Here is a 23134-nt window from a genome sequence, read left to right on the forward strand (position 1 = left end):
TAGGTAATTTGACTAGGAGAAAAACACAGACATTCTGAATTCAGACGGCAGTAAAATGACTAACTCCTGTAATTGTTGAAAATATGTCCCTGTGAGAGACAATTACCATCCGAACAGGCCTTTTGAGTGGTTCACAGGTCAAAGCTCAGACCTCAGTACCAGTTTGGACATTAGAAAACATGTTTAACTCAGTATTTAGCTGAGATAATGAAGGCTGGTGTTTGATTTTATTCATCAGGATTTGATTGGACACTGGTTATTAGGCAGTCAATATGGTTTTTTTAGAGGCATTAAGAATGTATATGGTCTTTTTTGTTGATGTTCCTGTTGAAATATTCTGCGTAACTCTGTTACAGGTGTGTGACACAGGAGACAAGATGGTGGAGTGCCAACTGGAGACTCATAACCATAAGATGGTGACGTTTAAATTCGACCTTGATGGAGATGCTCCAGAGGAGATTGCCACGTATATGGTGAGATCTTCAGCTCTGCTGTCTCGTTCTCTCCCCATGTGCGCCTCCTGGCAAACTGATGTGTTCTCCCCCAGAGAGCCGCGTCTCAGACAGTGTGCGAATGCTAAACTGAGCTCTCTTTCAAGTCATCTTGCACACAGTTCACACAAAATCATGCCAAAAAATAGCAAGTATCCCAGTAAACGTAGTCGGTTATATCTTAACTGAACGTAAACAGTTGAGAAAGTAAATGCATGTGTATCAGTATCATTATATTGGATCTTAAAGTGACAGCAGCCTAATATTCCTGCTGCTGTCTGGTTTTTTTTTTTTATGTTAATCAAATGACAAAAGGCAAAGGAAAAAAATCCCTCGCTGCTCTTGACTGAATCACTTTTGTAACTTTAATAAGGATTAATTAATAAGGATGTTTAATTTATACAGTGAAGACTATGCAGTGTTACTTTACATTATTTACTTTATTAAATTTTTGCACCTGAAAAGCACTGTTTATTTTATTTGCATCTTTGTTATATTTATAGCTTTTGCTTATGATTTGATTATTTGTTTTTATTTTATTTGTTTTTATCTTTAATAATGTTGTGTTTAATAAAAACTAGTATTTTTTGAAACTGGAATAGAGAGTTGTAAATTTTCACTAGTATATTCATGGCTGGTTCATTTTAAGTCACCAGCCATTGGCAGGTGTGGCAAAAAGTTAGTTTTAGGCCTTAGTTCCTAGTATCTGATTTTTCAGATAGTTTGTTTCTGAATATAAAAACGTTGACAAAATGTTAGTGTTTGCTCTTGCTATTGTTTTAAAAGATTTTGTTCCATTGTTGTGCTTGTGGTCACTGTACAAGCAAGATGTGGTGGTTGGTCGGTGTGATATTTGTCCCACCCCTCTTACACTGTGATTGGACGGCTGGTAATAAGTGACAGTGATGACACTGTGTTTTACCCAGAGTTAAATATTTTTCAACTCTCGGCAGCCAGAAAAAACTGCTAAGTGCTCAGTGACTCGTTGTGCTTCTGGTGTGTTTTAAGTACGCTGTGCTCCCTTAGGAAAAAAAGCTTGGGAGGACACATGGCCTAACTAAAAAAAAAAAAAAAAAAAACACACAGTAACGTCACAAGATATACAATTCTCATTTACTGTTCAATTATAAATGCACAATTGTGTGGTTAGTTGCATTGTGTTTTTTAGCATTTAGCCAATAACACATTTGTTTTTTGTTTTGTTTTGTTTTGTTGTCTGCTTGCCAAAAGCCTATTTAAAACAATTATGACCCATTTTTTGGTTGAGAACTATTGCAATAGTACTTTAATGACATGGGAAAAGTTGTTCATGTTCAGACTGTGTAAAACTTCTTAAAGAGAGAAACACAGATGACTGCCCTCAAAGTGCTGGTTCTTCATGTTCCTCCAGGTGGAGAATGAGTTCATTCTGTTGCTGGAGCGGGAGATGTTCATCGAGCAGCTGAAGGAAATCATGGATAAAGCCGAGGACATTCTGAGCGAGGACGCTGAGGGTGAGAAGGCCAACGTCCAGACCTCACCCCTCCGTCAGACGCCCGTCACCGCAGACGCCAGCACACAGGTTCAGTAATACAAATATGATTTGGATGAAAATGTACAACTCCTCTTTTTGTCCTAACTGAGAGCTTTCAAAGCTTTCAACAGTGTTCTTGTGTTTGCACACATAACAGGGCTGAAGGCACACCTTAAGGAAAATGTGCTTTTCACTGCTACATCTCTGAAGTGTTTTTTGTTTAAAAATCATATGTATGAGGTGGTGAGGGAGGCTTTGAAAGTTAAGGCAAAACACAAATACTTCAGCTGAAGTAATATGTTCCCTTTCGAGGGAACTCAACGCTGCGTCGACTGATGCACATCTTGCAACATCATCACTAATGATAGGAGCTTTCAAAACACTGCTTCATGAAGCTTTGATGCTTTACGAATCTTTTGGTTCGAATCAGTGGTTCGAAGTGCGTATCAAACTGCCAAAGTCACGTGATTTCAGTAAACGAGGCTTCGTTACATCATAAACGTTTTGAAACATTTTGAAATTTCAGTGGTTCACCACTGGGGGGCGATGATCTCTGTGAACCCATGAATCATGAGTCTGTGGTTTTTATCTGATCTCTGATCAGTTTTAAACATTTGTAGATGTTTTAATGAGACATTAGTATAATTAAAGGAATAATAGTAGTTAATAGTCTCTTATTGGCCTGTTTAGCTGAGCCATCCATGAAACAAACAAAGCAAGCTCTAGAAATTGATAAAAGAACACATACAGACACTTGATATTTAATCTTATTAGATGCTTTTACTTCCAATAAAACATTTGCAGTGTGTTTGTAAAAGGTGTTTTTATGCATGTTTGTTGTATTTACACTCTTCTGACCAGCAAGGGTTACCAGCGTGTGGCGTTTCGACCGCTTCGAAACAGTGAATCATTTTACGAAGCAATTGGTTCAATTGATTCAAAGCTTTGAAAAGCTTCGTTTCTCCCATCACTAGTCATCACACTGTTTTTTTGTGCCATCTAGTGGTTTAGAGGAGAATAAAATCTGCCTTTTGCCTCGGTGCTCATTCAGCCCTGTTGTACTTTACTGTGTAAATGTAAAGGTGAAGTGTGCGATTTCTGTCATCACCACACAGAACTGAACTTGTTGTCTTCTGTATTCAGAGGTCAAAACCTGAGGACACGCAGTCTGACCAGCTAGTCTACAAACAGAACGGTAAGACTAAGACTCTCACGTTCTACAGGTCTGACTGTAATGACTGTAGTATGAGCATTAAACCCACAGTCTTCCTCGATTCACAGTGCTTCACACCGGAAAGCGCTGGTTCATCATCTGTCCTGTGGCTGAGACGGCCGCGCCTGACAGAGAAGAGACGAGTAATACACCACACATCAACTAATACCACACACTCTGTTATAGTCACTGCAAAAAATCATGTTCTTCCTCAGTGTTTTTGTCTTGTTTTCCAGTACAAATATCTAAACATTCTTAAATCAAGATACATTTACTGGAGAAGCAAAATGACTTGTCCAAAGTTTAAAATGTATGATTCAAACAAGAAAAAATGTCAATGTGGTCAGAAAACTATAAAATAACTCATTTAAAATGTTGATAAAATATATATTAAGTTTATTGCAAACTTAAAACAATATATTTTAAAATGATATATGTGTGTGTATGCGTTTGCTTTCCTCCAGACCCAGAGAGTTCCTCTACGTCTCAAGCGCAGGATGTCAGCAGTGCCAAACCTCTGCAGAAACAGCCATCAATGCCACAAGCGTCTCTCTCTGAGAGCTCTCAGCCCGCCCGTCCGCCGGGTGTTTCTATGGTTTCTGATATCCCATGCTGCCCAATTGCGCCTCCTGCTTCTCTCGATGTCACCGCTCAGAAAGCCGACGAATCCCCTCAGCAGCCCGTGGGTCATGACAGCAGCCCGAGCGCAGAGCCGCCCCTCAGCCAGACGGCAGCCGTGGTGCTGCAGCAGCCCTTTGCCACGCCCACTCCACAAGCTGCTGTCAGCAGCAGCCAGTCACAGCCTCAGAGCCCCACCCATCAGCCGCAGCACGCCACAGCGGCGCAGGTGCAGCCGGCCGAGTCTGACGGCGAGGGGCCGCCCCGGCTGGAGTTCGCTGACAGAACAATAAAGACTCTGGATGAGAAACTCCGAAACCTTTTGTACCAGGAGTACCACCCCTCGCAAACCACGAGCTCCGCCTCCGAGCCGCCCGGGTCACCGCCGCTGTCAGACAGCCAGGGCAGCGATGGGGCCGTGAGGAAAGCTGAGAAACTGGTAAAGTCAATCCTCCTCATTTTCACTCTCACTATTCGCTGGCAGCCTGTTTTGTCAAGATTAATAGCTGATAATAAAATGAAATAAAAAGAATAAAAAATAAACAGTTCTGTTTACAGGGTCCCTATTTTCTCACTATATCATACTATATGAGCCATTTAAAAAAAAAAAAAAAGATTTTTCTGACTATTATTTCACAGTGTCATGAAGGGTAGAAATGGCCAAATGAACTGCACAACTGTCATCCTGTTCCCATCAGCCCTGTTACTTTCTGAAGGAATAGTTCCATATGTATTAGTTACATACATACATAGTTATATGCACATAATACATATTTATTTTTATTAATTTTGCTTGATGGCACAATGCAGCTTAATAGCACCCAAAAAGCCATCGGATGCAGTGTTTCAGATCTGCGTTTGGGAAAGACAATAATTTCATAACTCTATAAAATCATCATGAATCACTTGCTTTTGTTCTCAATTTTTATTTACTTTGGATAAAGTCAAATGCTAAATTAATACACTTAAATAATATGGCCTTTTCTTAACAATGAGCCTTTAAATAAAGTCTTGTTTTAAGATGTCTCATACATTGGTATAAATGTTGTTTGTTTGTATTTTTGTTGTAATGTGTTTCTCAGATTTAATTTCAGTTATTCTGTCTCTTTTAGCCTCAGATTCCAGAGAGGTCTGACAGTCTCGGGACCTTGAGTGACTCTGCTGTTGCCCGTAAGTGTGTGTGTGTGTGTGAATTAGGGGTTAAACGACGTGCATTCACCGATCAACATTGAGCATCCAGATGGTATAATCAAACATGTCTTGTGGAGCTCTCTCAGAGTATGCATTTATTTGTCAACTTCAAAGACGGTTTTTATTCTGTTGCGCCTTCTATAGGCCATGACCAGTGACTAGTCGACGTCAGAGCATTAAAGTCAATTAGTCTTTGCAACTCCTACTTTGGATATAGAAAAAACAAACGGGGTTGTCCTCAAGGATAGATATCCAGTTTGCAAAAAATGTGGACACAGTGTAAATATAAGTTAATCAAACCCATAATTAGTTATTAAATTTAATTGATTATATGTTTTTGATTATTGAAATTTGAATAAACAAAACAAACAAATGCTTTTGTTTGTTATAATAAAGCATTTGTTTAACCCAAAAAACAAACAAACAAAAAACAGAATGTTTTCATTCATTTTTGGTCATTTTAATTGATGATGATAATAATAATAATTGATTGTTTAATACCGTGAAACCGTGATATTTTTGGAGACTGTTATCATGCCGTGAAAATCTCATACCGTTACAACCCTAATTGGAAAGAATACTTGGAAATCTGGGTTTTGTTTTTATTAAACGCTTTTTATTTATAAATGCAAGTATTCGAAAACACAGAGAACAGTGTACTTTTATAGTTGGCCATGCTAAATTAGTGTATTGAAGAGCTGTAGAACAGCTGCTGAGGGGCGAATATTTACTGCTTCGGTTGAATCTAGAATGAAAGTGGAATATAAATCTAGTCAAATCACGAGGAATTTACTTGAATTTGAGCTCAAATGGTGTGTGTGAGTGGTGCTTTATTGACACTCTGTGAAGATGGGACTATATGATGTAATTGGTGTTGTCAGTGTTAAATTTTTTTTTTTTTTTTTTTGTATTTTGGAACACATTGTTTAAATAAAGAGTTTTAAAAGTCTCTCTTTCTCTCTCCATCAGCCTTCAAAAGACTCCTGAGCAGGTCAGACTCCGGCGCCGGTTCAGGCACACACGCGTCCAAGAGCCACTTCCAGGTGACCAGCCTGTGATTGACTGTTATTTCTGTACATCTGCTGCTCCTCAGTTCACTGACGCTGTGAGTTTGTGTGCTGTAGACGGTGCCGACTGATTCAGACGCGTCTTCTCATGATGGCGGAGGAGATGATGTGATGGATCTGGAATCTGAGAACAGACACAGGTCAAAGTCAGCGAGCAAGCGTTACTCGGCCCCTCCGGACTTATATCAGGTCCGTCTGCGTTTGTGTGTGATGTATATTGTGTACGGTATTCATGCAACACCAAAAGACCTCTAAACATGCCTGCCAGAATATGTGGTACACAACAGAGCACACTGTGCAGAATAGTGTATCCCACAATGCAATGCGCTTGACCTTTCATTTCCAATGTGACCTGGGAGAAACTGTAGTCAGGATTTAATATCTTTTTTTGACTCGTTATTTGATCTGTCAGAAGTTTAGACGTTTGCGCCAAAAATTGGAGAATAAATGAAAAATAAGTGTGTTTATAGGAAGCCACTCTCTGAATATTGAAGTCATGTGACACCAGTGTAGCACACTACTTTATGAAATGATAGTTTCACATGTACTGCACAGTATTACATCCCAAACACATTCATTCATTCTTTAATTCAGTCCTTCAAGCTTTATTTAGTTAGTTGTATATTTATTTATTCATTCATTCATTCATTCTTCATTTACTATTCATTCTTTATTTATTAATCCATCATTATTCTTTATTTATTTATTTATTTATTCATCATCCATTCCTGCATTTATTATTATTTTTTATTTATTTGTTTTAGTTGTATGTATGTTTCAATCATTCATTCATTATCAGTTTATTCCTTTCCATCATTATTTATTTATTTTAGTTTATTTATTACATTTATTTTCGGTTATTTAGACTTAATTTGAGTTATTTTCATAAACTGTTCTTTGTTTTGGATTCTTACATAGCTTGTCAATGTTGTACATTTACATTTTGTTTTTTGTTTTTGTTTCTTTTTCAGGACACATCTACTTCCTTTCCAGAGGCCAAACCCACAATGCCTTGTGCTCAGAGCTCTCTGTCAGCTGACGGGACGATGCAGTGCCTGTCCTCAGACACGGGAGAGGAGGATCCGAGCGAGGCTCCGTCCGTCAAGCCCTCGTCTCCAGCTCCGGCCCCATCAGACTTCATGAAGCGGGCGGTGGCTTTCCTCCGGCGCTCGGGTCACAGCAGCAGTGTGCAGAGCTCCGATTCGCCCACGTGTCCTGTGGTGAACGGACACGCCCCGTCGGTCACCAGCCACGCCCACTCTGCTTACGTCAGCAGTGATAATGACTCTGAATTTGAGGACGCTGACATGAAACGAGAGCTACAGAAGCTGAGAGAGAAGTGAGTAAAGAAACATTGATGAGTGAAAACTTTTTAAAACAGGTTCTTGGTCTTATGCACAATTCATCAGTGCACATTATTAAACTTAGTAATCTTTGACCACAATGTAATAATTGCTTCACTTCTGAAACGACTTGTCTTTTTTGGCCAACAACATCATCACATAACATATAAAAACACTTTTCACCATATGTTTATTTCCCAATTGATTAAATCAAGTCCCCTCCTACTTTTTTTCCTCGTTATACTGGTAAATATCGCATAAAACAAACAGCGTATCATCTTGACTTTAATATTAAAGTCAAAATGATATGCGACATGACTACAAGCAGCAAAAAAAATCAATCCCAAATCACAGCCTATCAGAAGAGCGTGTGGGCGGAGTCTCTCTGCAAGCACACTGCACTCGCAACCAAATGGTTTAGCACAATCAAATTCATAAATATTACACCATTTTAATATTATTAAAAATACATACTGAGTGACTGAAATGAGCTCTAGTCATAGAACACACTTGTTTGTTCACAGTTTGAATATTCTTGTTTCCTTTGATTTATTTTCAAGATCTGAGGTGGATTATCCATTGTCACTTTCAGTACGGCTATAAAGGTCACACAGTATGATATTCAAACTCACATTAAATGCTTTTAACATTAAAACTCTGATTAACATAGAAAATATGCTTTTACGTTGCTGTAATCCTGTAGGGCCTAAATTAAGTCCTCTTTACAGTTACTGTTATAAAAATATAAGTTTTATGATGGATGAAAATACATATTTTACTAAGTTCTCTGTTGCGTGCTTGACACACATGCACACGTTATTGCTATAGTTGGTTTGGTTATACACAGTTATGGCAAACTGTTGCAAAACTGAAATTCTGATAGTTATAATGTAAGCTATGCGCTGGTGAAAGCATCTCTTGATTGCATTAAACTCACTCTGTCTGCATCTGACACTGTTCAAACTAAACTCTTATTAAACATACTAAAGGGCCTTTGAAGTTCAAGATAAATTGGGTTTGTGTCCTTTTGTCAATGCGGTTTGCTTCATCTTTTATCTTACAAACACATAAGCAAAAGTGACGCTTCTGATGCAGGTTTTTCACATTTTTTTTCACAACAAAATTATCACCCACCAGCCTGTGAAACTGAATTTCACCGGCCAAATAGAGCATTTCCCCAGCAGAATCACTCTTCATGTTTCTTCTTGCATGCAATCATCACTCTAAAGTCACCATCGTGGAAAACAAGCAACTGAAACGCATAACACAATGTTTTCTCCCTGCAGGCACATGAAGGAGATCTCCGAGCTTCAGGCCCTTCAGAGAGGAGAGATCGAGCAGCTGTATTCTCGGTTAGGTCGGCCTGTTCCACCCAGCGTGGGCTTCCTGCATGCAGTGCCGCCTTCAGGCCGCCGCCGCAGAGCCTCCAAACACAAGCTGAAGGGAAGCCGACTGCTCAATCCCATGGTGCAACAGCTTAGGAGCAACCGAAGCAACAGCTCTAGTATGTATGCAGGCGTTTGTGTGTGTCGGAGTAACAGCTTTAGATGATTGAAGGGCTGGTCTCACTATATTTTGGCCCCCATGGTCAACAAAATGCTGTTCTGGATAAAGAACAATTTACATTTATTGTAAATAGGGCTGGGCAATTAAACATTAATGATTATCAATACAATATAATTTTCTTTGATAAAGTAACAAAAAGTTTGATAAATGTTTGATTATAATGTTTACACTATACAAATAATGCTGCGCATGTGTTGCAGACCGCCGTGCCATTCTGTTTAGTTTAGTTTGATTTATAAAGCACATTTAAAAGCTACAGATGTTGAAGCCAAAGTGCTGTACAAGAAAATATAAAACAAAATTTAAAGAAATTAAAAGATTAGACAATACCAAAATGGACAAGTGAAAATTTACACCCTCATTTAAAACATAAAGAAAACAAATAGTTTTTCAAAGAGGATTTAAACATAGAAACGGAAGATCTAATATGGAGAGGAAGACTATAGGAGCAGCCACCGAGAAAGCCCGGCCACCCCTAGCTTTAAAACGTCAACAGTAGTAATTTACTGGATGATCGAAGGGATCTTGAAGCAGTGTACGGGGTGAGAAGATCACAAATATACTGAGGAGCAAGTCCATGTAAAGCTTTAAAAACGAAAAGCAAAATTTTCACTTTGAATCATCACTGAACAGAAGTGATGTGCTCATGTTTTAATCAGCCAGTTAGTAATCTGGCTGCCGCATTTTGTACCATTTGCAAACGATCTACAGATGATTTAGGCAAACTTAGATAGAGCGAATTACAGTAATCCAGCCTTGATGTTATAAATGCATGAATAACAGTTTCGAGGTCTTTCTTAGAGAGCATCATCTTGATTCTAGCAATGGATCTTAACTGAAAGAACCTGCTTTTCACAACAGCACTAATCTGCTTATAAAAACACTGTGTGGAATCAAAATGACACCAAGATTTTTGACACTGTTGTCCACATTAGTAGAGAGGAGACCAAGCTGATTGACAGTGTCAGAGCTGATGGGCCAAAGGCGATTATTTCAGTTTTATCGTTGTTTAGCTGTAAAAAGTTCATGTCCATCCAGCATTTTATGTCATGCAAACAATCAAACAAACTAGACACAGAACAGCTATTATTTTTAACAGGAAGATAAAGCTGAGTGTCATCGGCGTGAAATGATATGATAAGTTGTGCCTCTCAATAATATGACCTAGAGGAAGCATATATAGAGAGAAAAGAAGGGGACCCAAAATGGAACCCTGGGGAACATCATAGGAAATTTGAGCACAGGATGAGAAATGATTTCCTATGTTAACAGAAAAAGTTCTCTCCTTGAGATAAAAGGCAAACCACTCCAGCACAGGCACCTGAAACCCAGCTACATGATCGAGTCTTTGTAAAAGGATATCATGATCTACTGTGTCAAATGCTGCACTTAAATATAATAATAAAGATATCATTGGTAACCTTCAATAAAGCAGATTCAGTACTGTGTAGCCCCCTGATCAGACTGAAATATATAAAAAATACTAAAAGCACTTGGGTACGAATAAATCTGACAATAGACAACTTTTTACAAGACTTTTCAAATAAAAGATAGTTTGGAAATGGGTCTGTAATTATTCATGACCCGCTGATCAAGATAATGCTTTTTTAACAACGGTTGTTTAAAAGTGGCAGGTACCACCCCATTGACTAGAGAGCCATTAATAATAGCGGTAATGACCAAATTTAAAGCTGGAAAAGCCTCTTTAAAAATATGCGAAGGCAGAACATCAGAAGGGCAGAAAGAAGACTTCATATTAGAAACAATATCAAAGAGCTGTGAAGGTGACATGGGTTGAAAAAGCGAAAGAGAGCTCTGACAAGGAGGGGTTTCTAGAGGAGAAGAACTATAAGATGGTATGTTAGACCGAATACCCTCAAATTTATGAGTAAAATATGTTGCATATGTGAAACATTAAATGACAAAAGTGGAACAAAACAGCGCTAGTCGTTTGAACCGTGCGCCACACGGACCATTTATTAGCTCGGCTCAAATGACAAAGACAGTGAAGCATCAAATCTAGTACATTTTAAATTGAACTCATTTCTAAAGAAACTGTACAAGTTTGGTCAGCAAAGCTCAGCACCACAGTCAGCTGTTTTATTGTCTGTCTGATCACTTAAAGTAACAGCACACTTTCCCCAACAAGACATGTGGAATCATTCGTATCTGAAACAGCATGAGGTGCACTTCGAAGTTAAACACTTAACTTTAGTGATTTGTTCAAACTCATAACTGTAAGTATGTGTGTGTATAGTAAGTGACCACTAATAATACACAATTAATAATAAAAAAACTAAATTCTGAATGTGATGTTGACTTCACCAAGCCTTGTCTAAAAGTTAAAAATAGTTTGAACCATCATTTAAAGTTTTATGGTCAGACAGTATGCTGGAGGCTAGTGATAGAAAGAGAGAGAGAGAGGGCGATGTTGGCCACTACTGTAGACAGATAGAAAAAAAAGATATGGATAAATAGATAGACAAGAAAGTCAGAACTTGATTGATGTACCTAAAATACTCTATAAGAGTTATTGTGTAAAAGTTTTCACCCCCTCAATAGAGGTTTGGGTTTGTTCGGAAGTCCGAATTCCATAAGTTGGATCCATAAAATATACTTAGTCAGTAAAGGTCTGTGCTTGAAAGCTTAAAGGGTTAGTTTACCCAAAAATGAATATTCTGTCATCATTTACTCTCCCCCCATGTCGTTCCAAACCTGTAAGACTTTTTGGGGAGATCTTTTTGATGAAATCTGAGAACTTTCTGTTCCTCCTTTGACAGTCTACGCAACTACCACTTTCAAGTCCCAGAAAGGTAATAAAGGTAGTAACATCATTAAAGTAATCCATGTGACTGCAGTGGTTTAGCCTCAATTTTATGAAGCAATGCGAGCGGTTTGTTTGAGGAAAAAAAAAAACATAATTTGCCACTTTATAAACAAAATAATCTCTGAAGTGCGAGAGCACCACGACGCATGCATGTTGTGTTGATGCGAGAGCAGACGTTGTTGCGTGAATGCATCAGAGATTTTGTAAATAAAGTAGTAAATAGTTTTTTTGCACAAACAAACGGCTCACGTTGAGGTTAAACCACTGGAGTCACATGGATTACTTTAATGATGTCTTTACTACCTTTCTGCGGCTTGAAAGTGGTAGATGCGTAGCTGTCAATAGAGGGACAGAAACCTCTCGGATTTCATCAAAAATATCTTAATTTGTGTTCTGAAGATGAATGAAAGTCTTACAGGATTGGAACGACATCAGGGTGAATAATTAATGACAGAAATTTTATTTTTAAATAGTTTTTTTTAAATATTTTAAATAGTAGAACAGTATTTTGGCTTAGTCAAGCCAATATAATAATAATAATATCTTCAATAACAACGTTTTCCAATATCCCACCTCTTCCACTTTCTTTAATTTTAATTTGTCTAGATTCTTCTAAACTTTGAAAGCTTCCTCCTAGTTGGATTTCCTACCCATTCATTCACTATCGCACTGTAAAACCCCAGATTGTCACCATCAACCATCTGTGTTCTCCTGTAGCTGAGACGGGCTCCAGTGCGTCGGGGTCTCCGGTCAAGAGCTCGGTTCTGAGCAACAGCTCTGTGGGTTCCAGCACTGCCAGTCCCATGTCAGAACCGCTGGAGCCGGTCCAAACTCAGCAGCCCTGCTCGCTCAAGGGCTCTCTGTCCTCTGACAACATCTATGGCCCTACCACACACACACCATCCAGACAAGGTGAACACACTCACGCCGCTGTTATCCCTGTCAAACATATGCTGCTGCACATATTTGCTGTAAATGCGTCTGCGTCTGCCTTAACCAGCCACGGTGCAACAAGCATCTCACTGACAGCAAAATGCATGTACTAACAATCACAGATTATGTGAAGCAGGACTTTAGTGTTTGGAGCAACCCACAGAAACCAAACCATACGATTTATTATTCGATACGCACGCCGCCTGGCTCAGACGCAGCGTGACAGTCATTTATAGCTGATATGCAGAAGACAAAAGTGTCAGAGATGCCTCTCTATGACTATCATATCTCTCTCCTTCTCTGTTTTTGTCACATATCTCACTCACTCACACGCATGGGGTTATTTCACAGTCTCTCATGTGCGCTACACTCATTTACTTCGTTTAAATGGAGTCAGCCAGAATGTGACATTTAAACGGCTCCTTAATTGCTTTGTCACATGATATCATGGACAGCAAAGGAAGTTTAAAAGATTGCATGATTCTCATAACTGTGTATAAAACATTCTTACGGGTCAGTAGACACTTTCACACATTTAGTCTTTGCCGTAAATGTCTCCATTTAGAAGTCGTGTAAGCGGGACGGCAAATTATCTTTTGTATTTTGCCAAATTAAGTGGTATGTCATTTCCTGATTCTTCTATTGTTTCCTTTCACCTTTACACTTGAAGTAACCTGTAAAAGCCCCACAAAATATAAGGAAGATACTGAGGAAACAGAGCTCAGGACCTCCCGTTGGGTTGAAGGTTCATCTTCCAACTGATGATCTTTAGTGGCCTGACCAGTGCCTTAACATTAACCCCACTGAGAATCTGTTTAGGACCGAATGATTGTGGAACAGCAACGCTCTCAACTTGAGAGCTTGAGAGGTTCTACAAAGAAGGATAGGAGAAAATCCCCAAAACAAGATGTGCTTCAAAACAAGGACTGAGAATAGAAATAAAATCGGTTAGATGTGTATTCAGACCCTCTGTTTTAATAAGTTGAGAAAAACTAGAGTAAGTATCCTGGTAAAACCAGGATGCCGTGCAAGAAAGTGAGTAAAATGCAACGCAGTCTTTATATTTTGTGAATGCACTATATATTTCCACATGCTGCCCCTAGCCTGGGAAAGTAAATCCACTCAGATCTGTATTTCCCAAGGAATCTCATCCAGTAGAAACACCAGATCCAACAATCATATGCAGAATGGCCAAAATGGTGCCACCAACAGAAGACTCACTTCCCGTACTCTTATCGGTGGGAAGGCACACAGGTGGGCCATTAGCCACGCATGAGCCAGTTTATCCCAAGAGTTGGAGGAGACAAACCAAAGGGGAACTGGGCTGTCCTGCCAAATCAGACCCATGGTATGAGAATGCAACCTCCATTCTCTGGCCTTAACCCTGTTCTCACACCCAACTGACCTGGGATATGCACCGCCCTCAGTGACAGAACCTTGTTCTGCGCCAAAAGAAGAATGTGCCCACTAAACAACACATGGATCACCAACGCATTCCCCCTGGTGGTTTATGTAAGAAACTACTGACATGTTGTCCGTTCTGACAATCACATAACAGTCTCAAATGCCCGGAAAGAAATCACTTATAAGTAGCAAAACTGCAATCATCTCCAGTAGAGGTCTTCGCGGGTCCACTTGGATCCAAAAACCCAAGACCCGAGCGGGTTCGGGTCCAAAACTTTGAGTGCCTTGGACAGGGGTCAGGTTCAGTATCAGTGGCCTGGGGTCTCGGGTAATTTAAAATAAATGTGCTTTTTCCGAATGGACCCGAGAAACCATGTCAGGCATTTAACAATTTTATTATTTAAAACAATTCTATGGCAACGTTATCTCACTTTTTCTAAGTTCTCTTTGAATCCGTGCTTCTACATGCAATGGGCTCCATACGCATCCGCATTTAGACTTAGCTCCACATTTTTGCCTACCATTTCCGACAGCCGTCAGCATGGATTAAAATAAAATTTATTCATCTTATGGTTAGGTAAATAACATTACGATTTGATTGACATTTCAGCACTTCAGCTCGTACTTGCGCGTTCACGTCAAGTGCATTTTTGAGAAACGCATGTACAGTAGAAGAGGAACAAACGTTTGTAACCTCACACACAGAAATCCATCCTATAGCGATGAGATCCACCAGGAAAAGCCACTTGCTTCATTACACTGTGTGTTCATGCAGGGCTTTTCTTCTTTGTGTGCAGAAGCCCTTTGCCAGAGGTGAGGTAAATAGTGTTGCAGACAAACACAAATCCAAATCCACTGGTCACAATTGAAAGCCGAACTCAGAAATAACGTGTATCCATTCAGCAGACAATAATATGAAGTAATATTAAATAAGTAAATAAATAAATAAATGAAAATAATGGAGCAGCGGCCAAATCAGTCAGCAGGACACCGGGCTTTTTCGTGACTGACTGCGGGGCTGCAGGCTGTGGACACATCAATGCTGTTTATGTTCGGGTCCAGTCGGGTTCGAAAATAGGCTAAATGCTGTCGGGTTGGTTCAGACTCGGGTTTAATTTTATCGGGTTTGTCTCTAGTTGGGTTTTTCGGGTACAGATTTTAGGACCCAAGAAGACCTCTAATCTGCAGGCAATTTAAGTGCCACATGAGATGATCGCCCTTCTGGACTCCATAAGCTTGACATTCTTTGCAAAATGCGTTCCACCTGCTGATGAGGTGTTTGTCGTAATAGTCATGCTGACAGAATCTGCCCATAGGGATAATGTCAAGATGCCAATACTCCAAATCAGCCAATTGTGGAGGTAATTTAAAATGCGAACGCCCTGAAGTTGCAACAGATTCCAGAGCAGATTCCATTTACTTCATGAATGTATAAGGAAGTATGAGGGCCAGGCTGAAAGGATGTAGTAAGCCAGAAAATAGTAAGCTTTGCCCCCAAATGGAAACCTGAGGAACTTCCTGTGTTCCTGTGACTCTGCGTCAACATTCTGAAACTGCACTTTCTGATAATAAAGTTCACAGCAGATGCAGGTCCAGGTTTGGCTGCAAACTGCTGTCCGCTTTTGGCACTGGAAAATACTGGCTATAGAAACTGAATTTCTGCTGATATTGAAGCATTTCCACTATGGCTCCTTTCTCTAACAGGGAGTGCATTTCCTGCAATAAAATCAGAGCCACCAGAATGCCTATCATTATGGCGTGTACTCCATTGAAATGAGGCAGGCAGGATGGTATGCCCCTTTTCTATGGTTCGCAGAACCAAACACAACGCACTTATCGGAAGTTGCTAACCTGCCAGATTAACTGAAAGACAAGTCAGGCATTCTACAACTTACACCTGTGAAAGAGGACTTTGTTGACCAATTGACCATTTAGCCCCATACTAGCTGATCAAATTGCCTTGATAGTGTGCAGAACAGTGATAGCCTTCTATGTCTCTGGTCAGTGCAAGAGATATGAGGGGTATAGAATCGTTCTGTGCCTCTATCTGTAGTAGACCTTCCTGAAGGGGACCCTGAAGTGGCTGAGCAGCATGCACCCTGTAACCACATCATCGTGAACGTGTGACTTGAGGCACAACTCCTGTGCTCCAAAGGCTTTGTTGCATGGAACACAAGCGAGAAGATCGTATATCAAAACGCACTGTTTTTCTGCCGTCATCTGAGTGGAGGAACTAGCAGAACAGAATCTCGAGAACAGCGAGAAGTAAAGCAAATAGACTTTAGCCGTTTTGACACAATTCTCTGAAGGTACATCCTCTATTCTGAGACCCCTCGATTAGGAACGGCTCTTCAGCACTGCAGGTCGGGAGGCCTTGGCTGCCAGCCCTGGATGCGCTTATGGGTTATGAATTCCAGCCGACTTCTCTCTCATGTATATCCATGAGGTTGAACCGCGGATGTCTCTCGGTCGGCGCCAACCCAGCCATAGAATGCCTTTATCGCATGAGGCATATACTTGAAGCACCAAGTCAGTCGTTCGTGTGAGCTCCTTGACTGTCTCAGGAGTCAAGTCAGCAACTTCATCCATATCCTTATAGACATCAGCTTGGTATGCCTGAAAAGCCACCATAGTATCCAATGCCTCACCCGCCTGACTGGCAGTAATATAGGAATTACCGATCAAGGGCTGATGTAGTCCTGCAGGGCTTGGCCGCAACTTCCAAGATGGGACCGAAGACGGTGAGAGATGAGTAGCAAGTGCCTCTTCAACTGCAGGCATTTCAACACACCCCTGCTCCATCATATCAGAGATACTGGTAAAGTCAGGATCGGATTTGTGATGTGTGGCAAAAAGGGCTGCTTCCAGGACCTAAAAATCTTTTGGAGGTCCTGGAAATATGGCAGCAACCTGCAAGGCGGACACATACTATGGCCGGTCAATAAGCATTCCTCTAACTTAGACTGCGCTTCTGGCTGGGCTGCATCGGTCACCACATCTCAAAGCTAAGAATAAGCCAAAGCGGGCCTGGCTTCCTGACCACTTTGGAGAAGAACGTCAGTCTGAAACTCCTAACAAACATGCGCTAGAAAAATCACATCTTGAAGAAGAGAAATCTGCGAGGTGATGGTACGTCCTTTTGAGGCACCAGCAATGCGCGACATGGAGGGCAGCAGTAGTGCCATCAGCCAATGAATCGGTGTGATTCTATGTGTTTCAGACAATCAGCACACTTGGAGGGTGTTCGCATGATGTGTTATGTAACTGGTCCTACTTGACCCGGTCCGAGCGGGATTCTAAATGGTGTCTCCAGCATGGAAGGAGGGCGTGCTAACAAGGATGCTAAAGACCACAATCTCTAGAGACAGCCGCTAACGTGCTTCATGAGGCCAGGGGAGTGAGGTTTACATGCACAGCTCTTACTAGCTTGCTTCCGTTATACTGACAACGCGTCGAATGAACCTGCGAAAGGAAACAGCATCCTAACATGCTGACAGCACGCACTGTCCCAAACGCTTTACTAAGGACTTTCTTGAGCAGTGAAATGACGGAAAATGCCAGTCGGTAAAACATCTAATGAAATATTTGCATCATGGATTATTTAGAATGGTTGTCGATGCAAAAAAAACAAAAAAAAAACATGACTTTTGCCAGCATACTAGTGTAGTTAAACCAGTTAAACCAACTGAACCTCTTTGAGTGAATGGCTAATGCGACAGTTCTGTAAACGTAAATGGGTTTCATGTGTGAAAGTGGCTAATGATACATAAGACTGTGACCTATTATGTCAATTCCAGAAAAGCATTCCCATTGTTAGAAACACACAGGCACATGTACACACTTCCACATCTACATTAACCACTGTTTTCTGAGACGCTTGACCCGTGTTGTGGTGTGTTGCTGATATGATGCTTGTTGATGGGGTACTGATCTGATCGCTGCCTGTGTCGGCTGTTACACCTGTCTCTCTCTCTCTCTCTCTTTCTCTCTCTCTTTCTCTCTCTCCCTCTTATATTCATTTCTCCACAGGCTGGACCGTTTACCACCAAACATCCGAGCGAATCACCTATAAATCTAGTAGCAAACCGCGCACTAGATTCCTCAGTGGACCCGTGTCTATGTCCATCTGTTTGTATTTGTTCTACTTTTCTTCTATTACTCATAATTCCTTTCCCCTGTTTCTTTCTGCTCTTCTCTCGTGATTTGTTTTGGTTTTTCTGTACTGCATTTCTCATATGTAGGCATCCACTAACACACACTCATTCAGTGATCATCAGGCATTCTCAGCCATTTCATTTCCATCTTCATGTCAGATGGCACTTTCCATGAATATGGTACAATATACCGCAACTAATAAAAAGTCAAAAATTTCCCATTTTGGGATTTGTTCCTCTACAACCCAAGTGTATCCTATTCTTGGAAAGAGCTGGATGTCTACCCTTCTGGCCTTCAATTTGTCTTCTTTACAAACGCTTTGTGCTGGGCTGCAGCTTTGACTGATAACGTGAGCTGTCTTCCCCCCAAACATGGCCATTCCCAACATTTAATCAAAAGCAGAGAGCGTGTATGGATTTGTCTGCCAAAGCTTTTGTATCGTCTATATGTATATGTGCCTTCTTTTCTTTCACTCTACGTAAAACCCCAATGAGACGATGATTGACGTGCCGTCTCATGTTTGGAGTCGGAAGACGAGCATGCCAAGGGCACAAGCAGGTTGCTGTGGAAACCATCAGGGCTGTATTTGGAATTTTTTACCTCACTTCCTGTTCTCTGGCTGTCACCTGCATGATTCTAATATGACACTGTCCCAGATGCATATTATATTTACCCTGTGTTTCTGTTACTTTTGGCTTGTAGTGTTTTGTTCCTCTAGGTGAGGGTTCATTTTGGACAAAAACATGAATTTCCCCACCAGTGCATCATAGCTGTGATTAGGAAGCCAGTTTATTTTTATACTTGGTTTCCCTCCTCGTCAAAGTTATGATTTAGTCATTATTCTAACCTTCATTGTGTGGAAAATTTCCTTTTATTTCTGCTTTTGTAATTTATTAGTGAAATTTAAAATTCGGCATGCAGCACTTTAGTTGTACTCATGTTTCAGTAGTTTCCTTTTTAAATGCTTCATTTTCATTTATAATTTTCCTTTGTTGAAAAAGCTTAATGGAAATTCTGTTTAAAATATTATACTGTATAAATAACTCATGCCGTCTCTGAGATGGATAAAGTATGTTTTATGCATCCAGATGTTTGTTGTTTGGTTTTAAATGGTGATGCTTTTAAATCTTTCCCCGCCAGCCAAAGTTCCCAGCCAGCGGCAGCATTTTTTGTCATTTTCACAAAACTTTCATGGCCCCCATTATATTTTGTTGTATGAATATATGAACATGCAATATATGAAAAGAAAGAACAGAACCCCTGCTTTTAAATGAAAAATTTTTTTTTTCTAGATTCAGGGATTCTTTTTATCAACACTTGAATATGTGTAAGTTTCATAAAGCAACATTTTGAACATAAAGCTGAGAAAATCAAGTTTTTGTCAAAGACTTCGTCCGGATGGGATTCAGAACGATGATCAGAAACACAGATGGAGTAGATCTGTTTGATGTTTGATGATCGCATTATTTTACATCTGCATCAGCAATGCTTCTATCGCTTGTTTGTGCTTCTTCATCTGTGTTTTGATCCGGAGATTCTGTACTCCTTCCAGAAGCTGTGTAATAGCACCCCCTGAAAACATGGATTGTCAGAAAAACTTGTCAGTGGCGGGGAAAGTGTTAAAAGTGGAGGTTTAGGAGGAGAACAGTTCAGTTTTAGTCTTACATGCTCAATATTTTCACTCACGGCCACAGACGCGTACCATATATGATTGTAAGCAACAGAGCAATGATTCAATTAGTTAGTCTTGACTTTTAAAGACCCTATGAAATCAAAATTAGATTTTTGTGGCTTTTAGTGCGTATCTTTTAGCTCTGAGGTTATTTGCTCTATAAAGTCATGTGAAAAAGAAAGTACACCCTCTTTGAATTCAGTGGTTTTACGTATCATCTGGTCTTTGGCTGGTCTTAAAATGAGGTAAATACAGCCTCAGATGAACAACACATGACACAGTTTCATTATTTATTTAACAAAACCTCGGCCAAAATGGAGAATCCATGTGTAAAAAAAAAAAATAAATAAGCACACCCTTACTGCTTGCAGAGGAATTACGAGGGTAAGTAATAGTCAGGCACTGCTAATCAAATGCCTTTTAATTAATTGATCATCAGCAAGTGTGATCACCTCTATAAAAGCAGAAGTTTTGGCAGTTTGCTGGTCTGGAGCCTTCAGGTGTGTGTTAACACAATGCTAAAGGTCTTTGCACACTGAGTCCGAAAATCGCGTCCGAAATTTTCGCACGTTAAAAAATAAATACAACCTCACGTTGTGTCAATCACGTTTACACACTGCCTCTGAAACTTTCGTCCATCATTAAAAAAAAAATCGGATCAGGTTCGATTTTCTGCGTTTTTCACATCAGTGGCACGCATTGTGATAGACTTTTGACAATCCCGAGCCACCGTACAAGCGAACACCAAAATCGAATGCCATCTGACAAATTGATCCACATCGTCTACAGCACAAAGCAGTAGCACTGAATGACAAACAAAGTGCGGAATACAAAGAGACAGAATACAAAGACAGATTGTGCCAGTATCGCTAGCAAAGCATCAAACTGAGCCACTGACATCCTGAAGTAAACTTTGAAACGCTCGGAATAATCACGCAGCTCCTTGATGAGGTGAACTCTCTTTCCTCTCTACGCAATCTCGGGATTGGATGGACCCAATATTTCCTCTTTCTTTTTCTCTTTTTAAGAAGAGAGAGGACAAATAAATCATACTCACTGCTCGAAGACTCCATTTTGTATTGTTTTTCGAATATTTTCGCAACGGATTCATTAATACGCATCGGACTCAGTGTGCAAGGTCTCTGTGCGTGCCGAATTTTTAGGATCACGAATACGAAAAAACGCATACGAACATTTCGGACTCAGTGTGCAAAGGCCTTAAGGAGGAAAGACATCAGCAATGATCTTAGAGAAGCAATTGTTGCTGCCATGAATCTGAGAAGAGTTATACGGCCATTTCATAACATCATTCTACAGTGAGGAAGATTATTCACAAGTGGGAAAACATTCAAGACTGTTGCCAATCTTCCCTAGGAGAGGACATCCCAGCAAATTCACCCAAAGGTCAGACTGTGCAATGCTCTGAGAAACTACAAAACAGCGACACCTCAGACTCTACAGGCCTCATTTAAATGTTAAAGTTCATGACAATACAATTAGAAAAAGATGCGACAAGTATGGCATGTTTGGAAGGGTTGCCAGGAGAAAAGCCTCTTCTCTCTAAAAAAAAAAAAAAAAAAAAACAGCAGCATGGCTTAAGTTTGCAAAGTTGCATCTGAACAAACCAGAAGACTTCTGGAACAAGACGAGACCAAAGTGGAGATGTTTGGCCATAATGCACAGAAAACTAAACACAGCACATCAGCACAAGCACTTCATACCAACTGTCCGTCACGCTGGTGGAGGGATGATGATTTGGGCTTGTTTTGCAGCCACAGGACCTGGGCACCTTCAGTCATTGAGTCAACCATAAGCTCCTTTGTATACCAAAGTATTCTAGAGTCAAATGTGAGGCCATCTGTCCGACAGCTGAAGCTTGGCCGAAATTGGGTCTTGCAACAGGACAATGATCCCAAGAACACCAGCAAATCTACAACAGAATGGCTGAAAAAGAAAAGAATCAAGGTGTTGCAATGGCCCAGTCAAAGTCCAGACCTCAACCTGACTGAAATGCTGTGGTGGGACCTTAAGAGACCTTAAATGCCTGCAAAACTCATTAAACATTGTAAAGAAGAGCGGGTCAACATTCCTCCCCATTGATGTGAGAGACTGATAAAGTCATATAAAAAAATGATTACTTCAAGTTATTGCTGCTAAAAGGTTGTTCTACAAGCTATTGAATCATGGGGTGTACTTAGTTTTTCACACATGGCTTCTCAATTAATTTAATCTTTTGTTAAATTAATAAATAGGTTAAATAAATGGGTTCTATTTACTTCGTTTAAAGACCAGATGGTTTTTCATTATGCAAAACCATAGAATTCAAAGAGGGTGTACTTTCTTTTTCACATGACTGTTCGTGGGGTCAAGTAGGACATTTTAGTCAAACAAGAGTGTTGGGCCTCATTTAGAGTCTAGGCTTGAAGGCCTTTTTAGCTCATGAGCCATTCAAACACATCACCCACTGACACCTCATGAGATCACAGATGAAGCCTCCCTGCACCTGATTCTGTATCTGTTCACTGATTGGTCGCTATGTTTTCCTGTGCAGCAGCTTGTCCAATGGGCTGTGCCGTGTGCTTTTCCCCGCCCCCTAATGTCTCTGTCTTTGCTGTTTTGCTCTTGTAGGGTCCACTCTGAAACGACTATGTCTAGGGAAAGAGCGCAGCAGTAGTAAATATCCCACTCCTTTCTTCTTCGCTCCTAGTCCCTCTTTCTTTCTTTCTATTTTTTTACTTGTAATTTCTTTTGTTGGCATGAGCAATCGCCTGTGTGATGAGTGTTTTTGCAGCAGCAGATTGTGAAATGTGTGTCACCATTTTGGTTCTTTATATTCATTTGACTTGTTTTTTTGTTTTGTTTTTTTCTAGTGCATGGTTGATGCAGTCAAGTGCTTATTGAAACCTTTGTGATTTCTGTATTCCTGGTCATTTAAGTGCATATGTGTATTGCTTTGTTCTTTGTTTGGTTCTGTAATCATCCAGCTGCTTGATCTTAGGCTAGAAAGTGCACAACAAGAAACACACAAACATACAATCAGATCCACACATTCCAAGTACATACTCAGTGTCTGTTCTTACATGTTCATTACTGAGGTGGGAACAAACCTTGATTTGGGTTGATTGGTGTCTGACTCTTAAA

At 40.2% G+C, this 23134-nt stretch overlaps 1 protein-coding gene across 8 annotated transcripts in view; it reads left to right on the forward strand.

The window, feature by feature from the left end:
* Positions 1-23134, forward strand: part of LOC127517179 (serine/threonine-protein kinase WNK2-like) — a 68930-nt gene that overhangs the window by 39796 nt on the left and 6000 nt on the right. For 5 of the 8 annotated variants that reach the window (XM_051902448.1, XM_051902447.1, XM_051902446.1 and 2 more), the window contains 13 exons: positions 357-473; positions 1882-2052; positions 3148-3199; positions 3286-3360; positions 3682-4274; positions 4948-5005; positions 5996-6069; positions 6151-6282; positions 7065-7432; positions 8723-8940; positions 12547-12741; positions 18196-18294; positions 22622-22666. In XM_051902448.1, coding sequence (XP_051758408.1) covers positions 357-473; positions 1882-2052; positions 3148-3199; positions 3286-3360; positions 3682-4274; positions 4948-5005; positions 5996-6069; positions 6151-6282; positions 7065-7432; positions 8723-8940; positions 12547-12741; positions 18196-18294; positions 22622-22666 — 2197 coding nt within the window. The remainder of the gene's footprint in view (positions 1-356; positions 474-1881; positions 2053-3147; positions 3200-3285; positions 3361-3681; positions 4275-4947; positions 5006-5995; positions 6070-6150; positions 6283-7064; positions 7433-8722; positions 8941-12546; positions 12742-18195; positions 18295-22621; positions 22667-23134) is intronic. The other 3 variants (XM_051902450.1, XM_051902451.1, XM_051902452.1) reach the window with 3 other exon arrangements.

Source organism: Ctenopharyngodon idella, chromosome 8, assembly GCF_019924925.1.
Source record: "Ctenopharyngodon idella isolate HZGC_01 chromosome 8, HZGC01, whole genome shotgun sequence".
NCBI classification, from domain to species: Eukaryota; Metazoa; Chordata; class Actinopteri; order Cypriniformes; family Xenocyprididae; genus Ctenopharyngodon; species Ctenopharyngodon idella.